We start from the raw sequence: 10,973 nt of genomic DNA on the forward strand, positions 1-10,973 counted from the left end.
ATAAGATGCAAGCCCTTTGTCTGTACACCAGCCTCTTGTTATTCTTGGATTATCAAGAAACAAGTTCATTTGTAGTCTTTGTTATTTTCCTTCCCACTACTTCAGTAACACAAGGTATCACAATGCCAACACAAAACCACTTCGTGCAAAACTTCCACTGCCTCAGGCTAGGGGCCAGTGTTCCTGGGGCAGTTCACCCCATGAGGGCACTGCCAGCACCACCATTCCTCCTCACCCCCCGACTCCTGGGCTCCAAACCTCTCTCTGAACACTTTTCCTTCCCCTTCACATCCTCCACACTCGCACTGGCTTTACAAATGCTTCCGCTCTGCTCTGCCCCTGAAAGGAAAGGAAAGAAGCCCAGGCCAGGCTTCACGGCTCGGCTCAAGTGCAGAGTCCTGGAAGAGGGAGAAGTCAGGGATGCGGCAGCAGAAGAGCAGAAATGGCATCCTGCGAGCAAGGCGAGAGATAGGAGTCATTGTAAGCAAGACGACAACCCAGCACAGAAACTTTTGCCTTTATTAAAAGCAGAGAGACACAAACACCAGCTCAATAACCAGCATGCTGGGATCTGCGGGCCGCTGCTCCACCACCTGTGGCTCCAGGGGTAGCTCTGTCCCACCAAGCGGTGAGGACACAGGATGAAGCAGAAACCCTGGCAGTTTTTCTGCTCCTGCTATTCTGCAGAAGCCTTCCTGAAGGCTGATGCATTTACTTACTACACCATCTATTCGCACAAGCACTAGGCAGCAGTGTCAGTGACTGCTGTGCCTCTTCATCAACCAGTTCGTTACTGCAAAACTGCAAAGTGCTTTGCTCTTGATCCACAGCGGCTAAACACTTACGTGCAACAGAGACACCACAGACATGCTTCAGCACAGCAAGCACAGGCAGGGCTGTTTCACATAGAGATAACAGGTGGAAATGGGGCAATGGGTGGTTCATCCCTCTGAGCTGGTGGAGGCATTCCTTGCACTGAATTCAGGTTCTGAGCAATAGGTTTCAACAGCTATAGACTGAGGATCCAGCTTCTTGTGGTTGATTGTAAATCCTCAATACAATCACTTCTTTAAATGATAGTTTGTTGGCCCTGCAATACGGGTTTTGGGAAGTAAGAGTTAGCTGTGGGTTTGAGCTGAAAAAAATGGCTTTTTTAATTTTTATATATTTCAAAACAAACTATTTTGAATTTCTGTTCAAAATGACAATCTAAAATTAAATGAATGTTTTTGTTGGATCCCAGCAATATTTTTTCCTTGATACTGTAGTTTGGCCAGTGAACTAAATTTAAAAAAAAAAAAAAAAAAAATCAGTCTGAACAACTCTGTTCATTTTTCCATGGCTTAGACAAACACAATGCCAGGCAGCTGACAGGAGATGGGGTCCGGTTCAGGAAAGAACAATGGGGCTCTGCAAACACTGGGTCATCTCTGCCCCACCCAGCAACTTTTATGACAGTGAAGTAAAAAGCCATTTCAGGAATTGTACTGGGCCTCTCGTGCCATATCAGCCTGAAAAAGAGTCAGTCTCAGTTTTTCCAGACTGTCTCAGAAGAGCGGCTGCAGCCAGAGAGGTACCAAGGCCCCCACAACAGGCAGCACCCGTCCAGCTGCAGCCGTTGATGTGTTTTTAGGGGTGGGCCAAGTCTACCCATCGCTTCGTTACTGCACTTGGACAAACTCCTTCGTTTACCTACCCGATGAGCTCTTGCTGCAGTGCACGTTCCTGTGCTATCACAACTGCACAATGCAGCTCTTGCTCAACCCCAGCAAGAGCTCACTTGCCTTTCTTCTTCACTGGTTGCACATACCGGAGCTCGAACCGGAGCCCTTTGGCAGGGTACAAGCCCAACTTGCCCCCAACACCTGTAACTGCTGCTGCCTTGGACCAGAGCTGCAAGTGTTCAGCATCTGCAGGACACCGCGTGGTGTCGGCACCAAGGACAGGAGGGGATCCTGGGACACTATAAACAAACCCGTCAGAGGACAGAGCCCTTTCCCCAAAGCCTCCCAGTCTAGATAACACCAGCAACTCCAATTGGACTTATATTCTATTGTCTGTGTTTTATAGGGAATCATTTTGTGAGTCGTAATATGGGAGAAAAATTGTTCCCAAATCCTAATGTGAGGATCAATCACAGCTCTGTTACTCCCGCAGTTTTTCCTATAGCCTTAGCTCATATATGAGGAGTTATTTCTCCCCAAGGTGCCCAAGCAATAAATTAGGAGTCCACAGTTTAGGTAAGGGTGGGTCACACATAACCACCATGGAGGTACTGTAATTAGGACAACCCTTATTTCAGTGCACACCAACATCCTACATAAACCTGAAACTGCAAACAGTCCTTGGCCAAAACAATTTGCACCATCCTTGAACCTAAAAATCATCATGTCATTTATCACAAATCCTGTTTATTGCTTCTCTGGCGATGCAATTGGGCTTGAGTAACGGAAAATGAGAATCAAAAAATCCTTAAAAAAATAGTATTCCAGGACAAGTAAAACATCTCAGAAAAAACTCTCCCTGCCTTAAGCATCTGAAAAAATAGACTTCCCTAAAGCAAACATGTAAGAGCTGGCTTCAATAGCAGTTATTGCTCATTTTTAACTCACCACGTAAAATCCCCTTTTCACCCTCTCCCCTCGTCCTACCACTGCTGCCAGGAAGTTCCAAAAAAAAAACAACCGCTACCAGGCTGAGCCACTCTGCTGGTAAGAGGTAAAGCATCCAAAGGCAAACTCTTTATCCCAACCACACCTACATGGCATGTGCTCAGAAGTCATAGCAGACGGGGAATGATTTGCCCTGAAGTACTTCAGAAAAGGTAAATCTTGCCTGCGGTGGGGAGCAGCCTGCTGACAGGAGAGCACTACAGCAGCATTGCTGTGTTCACAGAGGAGGACAGAGCTGGAGCTTCAGCTCCATGAAGTCAAGCAAGATTCTCCAGTGGGACCCGGTCCACAGAACAGATCCAGAATATACCAGAGAGGCGCAAACAAAGCCAGCAAGGGATGCTCCCTAACCTCAAAAAGTGTTTAGAAGATGCTTATTGTTTCCTTTTGTCATCATTTGCAGGAGTTTCTCAGCCAAGAACTGCGTTTTCAGTCTGTCAGGGGCTGTCAGCAACATGCTTGGGAAGCGCAGTCTTTGCGGCTGAGAAGTCCCTTTGTCACCTCACCAGTTTCTCTGGCAGTAGAAAGCTCAGCAGCTCTGCAGCACTCTCCACACCTTACTCGTGTCTTGGAGAGCAATCTGGATTCCCAGTGAAATTCCCGAGAGCAATTTACCATCCCTGTTCCCCCATTTGTAAACCCACCAGATTTATGGGACAAGGAGGGCTGGCTCTGCCCCGCACAGAGGTGGCAGCTCTCCAAAGGCAGCCTCCCCAGCGCGGCGAGTGATTCATCGAGAGCCTTTCTGCCCGATGAATCAGCAAGAGGCAAGGCCCCAGCACAGCACAGCACGGCCAGGAGCTGCAAGGCTGAAAGCGAAGCCTTTGCAACATGCAAACAAGAGCTGCTCAGAAGAGCTGCCTGTGCTCTTTGTAAGATTAGTGGTGGTCATAGTGCAGTTATGCTGTTGCTTCAATGTAGTATATCCTGGCTATAGTTTAATTCTTCCGTTCTTTTCCCTTAAATAGCTGCACCATATCAAGCGAAATCTCAAAGCAAACAGTGTTTCCAAAATACAACTGCAGTCCTTGAATTAAAGGTACTGACCAGATGTCAACTAACCTCAGGTGCAACACCAAGTGAAAAGGTGGATTTGGACACTGACCACCAGAGACACATCAGTCGCATCAGGGGCTTTGCAGTGCCACAGCTCCACTCCAGCACGATCAACCCAAAGCAAGCAAAGCAATTAAGGACCACTTGGCCTTATATGCAAGAAGTCATAATATCAGGTCACACAGAACTGTCAGCTTTTTCTTATGACAGCCAGTTATCCCCAGACCTGTTCATGCACTGCTCCTGCCTGCTCCAGGGCTGCTTTAGCCACCATCTGCACCTCGGGAGGCCTGTACAAATAACAGGTTTCCCTACACACAATGCACAACCATTAATATCCACTTTAATTCATTACAACATGCTAATAATCATGCTTAGGCTTTCTCAGGTTCCCAGCATACAAGCCCTAATAAAACCTTCCTGTCAGTCCATTTAGTGACACTAATGAGAGAAGAGAAATGTGCAAGAGAGAAACGTTACTAATTAATTTTAACAACAAACAGGCAGCAGCATCACACAGGGAATTTTCTGAGTAAGACAAACCCCAGCTCCTGTAACTTATGAGTTCAGGCAGAGTCCAGCTGGCAGTGACGTGGCTCAGCTCGAGTGACTCGTAGCGTGGCAGCTGCCCCCAACACCCCTGCGGTGCAGCCAGACCAGTGACTCAGGACATTTGGAAGAGGCCAGCACGATGACACTGTGTCCCTGCAGCGGCCAGGGCGAAGCCAGGGCAGAACTGGGCTTACAGAGCACAGGGTCACGGGCTGGTAGCTGGAGCTGAGCAGAAATCAGCTGCAGAGCAAAGTCCGGCACCTGGAGGAGCTGTCAGAGGCATCCGAGTTTTACAGGGTGAGCAGTGGACTTCTTGTAGGAGATGTGTCCTACCAGGAGATGCACCAGCCACTTCTTGGGACCGCTGGCAGGATTTCACAGAAAGCTCAGAGAAATTTCATCAGTCATGGTTGCTGGTTCCCGTGTTAGCTGGGGAGGAAGGAGCCGGTGTGAGCAGAGGGCACAAAGCCCTCGCCCCACGGGGCATGACCAGAAAAGCCAAGATGTGACACAGGGAGAGTCCCACAGCCTTAGGGGATCCTGGCTCTTCCACCCCTAATTTGGGAACCCCTCCAGCCCCAAAGGCAGCTGGTGTCCCACACAATGCCACTGTCCTGTTTCAATCTCAAGCTGCCTCTCAGCACTGGAGCTCACCCCGTGCTGGCACAGGTGCCTTCTGAATAACAAGCTCCATGCCACCAACGCTGAGTTTTGCCTGGAACAAGCTGCCTCCCCGGATTTGTTTTGCTTTTTAAGCCTTTTCCACTGATCAACGGGGCTTGTTTATACACAGTGAAACAGCTGCTCGCTCCATTAGAGCAGCTTGGAGGGAGAAGGGTTTGTGCCAGTTGTACTTTTGGGGGTTTTATCACCTTTTTCATTTCCCAGTGCAGACACGAAGGAAGAGAGGCGAGAGGAGAGAGGCAGCGGGGCAGCCGCTTGCTCACCTGAATATGAGGATTTCTTCATGCCGTCGCGTCGAGCTGTGACATAGGAGCGGGGCGAGGCGCCGGGGCGAGCGGTGCCGGGGCGAGCGGTGCCGGGGTGCCGCGGGGAGGGGACGCGCTCTCCGCCACCGCATCCACGCGGGCGGCTCCAGCCGAGGGGCAGCCCAGCGCTCCAATTAATTAGCACACACCTTTCCTAATCTCACACCCAGTGATGGGCTGTTCCAACTCTCCTGGCACTGGCAGGGGTAGGGCAGGGCTCAGCCTCCCCGACGGCTGCACGTTATCCCCTCGGAAAACAAACAGTGCCTGGGGATGACTCCTGCCGGCTCCCAGCCCTGGAAATCCCAGTGTATTTAGCCGGTGCAGCAAAGGGAAGGGAGGGAATTTCATGCCTCCAGCCCGGCACACCCCACGCCTTTGATTCAGCCCTTTGCTGCCGGACCGGCTCAGGTCAGCGCTGCTCTCAGGCAGTTTCTAGTTCAAAGTGCGTTACTGGCCCCTCAGCACCCTGCGGTGTAAACACCTCTTTCCTTTTCAAACCCACACGTAAAGGGCTCATTCAGGGCTGTAAATTGAGCAAAATGTGTATGCAAGCTTATGACACGGGGAGAGCTATGTGCAAGCAGCTACTTAGCTTGGGGGGGGACGCAGAGAGCCACGTACCCCATACCCAGCTCCCCAAAGCACACAGAATCACAGAATCGTCTAGGTTGGAAAGGACCTTGAAGATCATCTAGTCCAACCGTTAACCCAGCACTGACAGATCCCAACTACACCAGATCCCTCAGCGCTATGTCGACCCTACTCTTCAATCCCTCCAGGGATGGGGACTCCACCACCTCCCCGGGCAGCCCATTCCAACACCCAACAACCCCTTCTGGAAAGAAATGCTTCCTAATATCCAGTCTAAAGGCACTGGGATCTGGCATCTCCCCCAGGTTACTGGGGAAGAGGCGGCTCCATTTCACTGTTCCTTATTTGCCTCAGCACATGGGTCTGCCAGGGGAGCAAAGATGATCCTGATCACTCCCTTGTGAAACACACCTCGGACAATTAGTTACGCAAATGCAATAAGCTGGGGGCATTACGAACGCAGACAGGAAGAAAGAGCAAATTAAGACTAGCTGTGAGTAAAGGCACAGTGAAGTGCAGGAGCCTGAACTGCTGGAGGAAGGACTGGGCTGATCACTGGAAAGATTTCCACAGTCTGCTCCGGTGAGTCACCCACACAAAGGTGCAGAGCACAAGTCCCATCCACATGTGAAAATTCCACCAGCTCAAAGGCATGATTTCAGTAGGAAAGGCTTTCTGTTGGTTTTAGACTTTTCCACAGTAGAAGAAAAACTGTTCTGCCCCCCAGCCCTAACCTTGGCATTGCACAGGGACAGAGGAAGAGAGTAGATGAACTGGATTAAAATGTCCCATCAGTATTTGTTACCATTTGTCAGCCATAGGTTATTGCCTCTGTAACAGGCATGGGAAAAAAAGGACTGTGAGCCTCTCTCAGGCTTTAGTGCAAAACTTGAAGAGCTAGTTGAAGTCGCTGGGGGATTCGGTGCTAAGCAGTCAGAATTTGCACTGGAACAGCTCAGGAGCACTCACACCTTCCCAGGTTTGTAGCAGCAACAACTCTACCCACTGCCACCCAACTACGTTGCATTACTGCTACGCTGTGGTCTCCAACAGGGAGATGTTAGCAAAAGTCTGTCATCAAGAAAATTTTTGAACCAGCAAAGCTTTGTTGCTTAAGTAAACATACATCTAAGCCCGTAGTAACAATATATTACTCTTTCCACAGGTGCTTTTGAAATCATTAGTCACCATTTACAGAGAAGAAACAATAGCACAATGACTTGCCCCACCTTGTACACCAAGTAAGGGCAAAGTCAGGAGCAGAACCCATTCCCAAAGGCTAATCCCCCCGCTCTGCTCTTGCCTGCATCTCTCTGATGGGCACGACTACTTTCAATACTCAGCACTCACAGGGATACACTTTACAGAAGATCAAAAGACAACTTTCTGGTCTTCTCACATATGGGTATATGTCCATGTGTGCCTGATTAAGTGTGTGATTACATGTGTGCGATTAAGTGTGTGGTTCCACATGTGTGCATGATTATGTGTGCAGTGTGCCTGCGCCTTTGCGGGGCTGCTGGTGAGCAGCGTTTTTGGAGCCGTGGCTGGGGTACAGCCATCTGATCAGCTTGACTGCACAAATACAAACAGCAAATTGTGGAGCAGGCTTTCTACCGCAGGGCCAAACAAACAAGATGAGACAGAAAATGGCTGAAGGGATTTTTTCTGAAATACTGTCTGACAAAGAATCCTTTTCTTCAGCTGCCCAGCCTCAGAATTACCCAGAGAATCAGTCGCTTGGCTCAGAAGGGCAGGTTAATGTTTAATACAATGCAGAGCCCACAGGCTTCAAATAGGTAAGTCATTTATAGCTTTTTTTTTTCCCCCTCTTTCGTAAGATTAGTGAGGGAATTTATTGTTCCTGAAAGCGAGGGATTCAGACTGCTGGCTTGGCCCAGCCACAGCACAGGCAGGCATCTTGTGAGCCTCATGCATCCAGCCCTGCCAAAACAGCCCAGATCCAACCTGCTGTACGCACCCATCCCATGCCAGCCCTGGACATCCCCTCTGCCAAACGCATCCTACCCTGGCACTCCTATGCCAGCACGGTGCTGGCACAGGCACAGAGCTGGTGTCTTTTCAGAGAGGCTGTGTCAGCCTCACTTGTCTCCATCTCATGATGCCCAACTCCATGCACAGCAGTGATCTTTCTTGAGGGATGAGCACGGGCAGGCTCTTCTGAGCCCAACAGCACCTGCACCCACTGAGGCTGCACCTCCTGCAGCTGCTGCTAAGCCTGACCCAGCTGTGATGCCCTCAGCAGCTGGTTCTTCATGAACACATGTGTTACAGTTTCATGGCAGGCATGAAAGGCATTTTCTGCAAGTGGTATGTGCTGTCTCTCCCCCAGCTGCATCCTCCAGGAAAGCACGTTCCCCAGCATGTGGGGGCCCTGCACAGAGATACGCAATCTCCCAAACTAAACATAATACAGCAATCAGAGGAGCAAGAGAGACAAGCACCACCAGCTACATAGGGTGGGCTGGGGCAGGGAGCCAGAGGCCCAGGAAAGGATCAAGGTGTGGGAGAGACTGGTGGAGGCAACAGCACCAACTAATGAGTGAGGAAAATATAGAAATAAGTAAAGGGTGAGACCCTGGGGAAAAAAATACAATCTAGTATGAAGCTTAGGGTAAGATGAGCTGTGTAATTGCATCTCACCAACTGACTCATTCAACCTCTCAGACCAAGTTTAGTTTCTTGTCTTGCAAAAGGGGAGGAAGGTTGAGTTTTCCCAGGGACAGATGTGGGGAGTCTCAGTGATGCCGTGGGGCTCAAAGACATTGCCTGGTAGGAAAAAGTTGCTGTTATGGGACAGAGCAGAGCTCCCCAGGTGACCAGCAACAAGGATAAGCAGGAATTTACACTGCAAAGACCTGCCAGTGAGCAGCAGAGCAGGCCTGAGCCTCCTCTTTGGGGAACAGTATCTCTGACTGATTTAGAGGTGGAAACTCAGGTGTCAGGACTATAAACCACCCACATCTCCCTCTCCAGCTCTTTGTTTTACATATTATCCTCCAAACTCCTTTTTTCCTGACCAATTGATCTTTTGTGGCTGGGAGGCGAGAGAGAGGATGCCAAGTTTTCCACCCTGCTCTGCACCAGCAACCCATCCTGCCCAGCACAGGGAAGCAGCTGCACCCCAGCCAGAGAGATTGCTGCGAGATTGCTGCAAAAGCCCTGCAAAACTCAGCTCAGAGAGCCCCTGGATCCAAGGGAAAGGAAGCAGGAGGGGAAGGAGACTACACAGAAGATGAGACTTCATGGCTTTTGGCTGAGAAAGGGCTACCCTCACTGCCCAGAGCCTGCAATTGCCCTGGCAGGCACAGAGGGTGGCTTTTGGTGCTGTTGAATGAGCAATGGGGCCTGATTCACCCTGCGTACTTGATGGCTTGGATGCACTAAGTCAGCAGGAAGGGCCCAGAGTTCAGTCAGCCCACGGAACCCACTCGCTGCAGCTGGAGAGCTCTGTGCCAGTGGGCTGGCTGCTGGCAGCCCAGCTCAGGGCAAAGTTCAGTCCATGCTCTGTGCCCTTTGCAGTGCACAATCCCTGTTGTTGGTGCCCAGGACAGCAAGATGCTTGTGAGAAAGGACAAAAGCCAGTCAGCCAGTACTGGACACTTGCAGCACTGGCAGAATTTGCCCTCCTTTCTGCCACCTTCTCAAGGAAATTGAAAAATTATGGCACCTCTGATCGCTCTCCCTGTTCCCTGGAGCCCTAAGGGAGTGCTCGCTCACACAATGCACTGGTTGTGCCACAGTTAGTTAATCCTTACAATGCCTTAGTTACTTAAATTCATCATTATCCTCATTTAGTTATAAAAAAAGTAAACACAGATTTTTATTTTTAATGGCTCTGAAAAAGGGTTGCCCAAACTGGGATTAAAACTCAGGGCTAACTTGTTACTGCGTAACTTTATAGCTGCAGGAATGTTGGGTCTGCCAGCTCTGAGCTCAGCAGAGTCTGCCTTATAAAAACATACCTGCCCAGATCTTGGAGAGGAAGATAGAAATCAGTTTGACTATCAAAGTTTCCGATAGCATTCCTGGATAATACAGGCTTTGCAGAGAACAGGACACAGAGGTCTGAAGGACTGATGAGCAGTGAACTGGAACTGCTCCCCCCAGCACTTGGGAATAATTCAGCAGAATTCACATCCAAGGAGCCTCCAAGCTCTGACTTTGTCAGTAGGCACATATAAATCCTGCGGCTGCTCTGATGCAGCAGCTTGGCTCTCAAGCTTGCAATGAGGAAATAATGGATAGTTTATGAAATGCATTTGGGGTGACCTGTTACTCATGAGCAACAAGACCACTAAATCATGGGCATGGGGCAATCAGATGTGCACAAGAGGAGCTCGGGTCCACATGGATGGAGAATCTCCTACTTGAAATTATGGCTGAGCTCTCAGTTGAATCCATGTAACTGAAGAAGTGAACAAGGCCCATTTACCTGCCCTCAGTGTCACCAGGGGCAGTGTGTTCACTGATGAGTCCCTGTGTACCCAAATGCACATGCAAACCTGCGTGCCAAACCCAGGAAGACTAAACACAAAGAACAGCCATCACATAAGCCACCACCACAGCTAAGATTTGCCATACTCCAGTTCTGAGCCACATTCTTCCTGCCAGTGGCCAGGATTTAATGCAGCTCTCCCTTTCCCTGCTCCGCAGTAGGAAGACACAGATGTTCAGCCTCTGAGCATCAATTCACAATGCTCAAATACAGGAGGCAAGGCAGCTGTGTTGATCTGAAGCCTCATACATTAGCTCTCTGCTTTTTCCAGGGACTGACTCACTTGGTTAGGACACAGCACAGCAAGCAACAGCCAGACTCTCTCTGTGGTCTTAAGTGCATATGGTTAAGAGGTAAATAATTTAGCAGCGTGTTTCCTAGCTCCTTTCCCTGTGATTCCATCTGACAATGAAGCACCAAAGATCCACAGCATTACAGTATCATCATATATGGTCTGATGGTCATGCTGTTCTCTTCTTTGGGCTGATGGTTATGGTGAGGAAGCAAATAACTTAATGAAGCAATTACTCATATCAAATCAGCAGGTTTTGTTCTTTTCTTCTGCCTTAATTACGAGGAACCAGGAGGAAT

At 49.5% G+C, this 10,973-nt stretch overlaps 1 protein-coding gene across 1 annotated transcript in view; it reads right to left on the reverse strand.

Annotated features, from left to right (window-relative positions):
• Positions 1-5,329, reverse strand: part of SEPTIN9 (septin 9) — a 144,806-nt gene extending 139,477 nt beyond the window's left edge. Inside the window, exon 1 of the mRNA XM_074888845.1 lies at positions 5,228-5,329. Coding sequence (XP_074744946.1) covers positions 5,228-5,249 — 22 coding nt within the window. The 5' untranslated portion in view covers positions 5,250-5,329. The remainder of the gene's footprint in view (positions 1-5,227) is intronic.
• Between the last annotated feature and the right edge of the window lie 5,644 nt (positions 5,330-10,973).

The sequence above is a fragment of the Strix uralensis genome, chromosome 19, assembly GCF_047716275.1.
Source record: "Strix uralensis isolate ZFMK-TIS-50842 chromosome 19, bStrUra1, whole genome shotgun sequence".
Taxonomy (NCBI): domain Eukaryota; kingdom Metazoa; phylum Chordata; class Aves; order Strigiformes; family Strigidae; genus Strix; species Strix uralensis.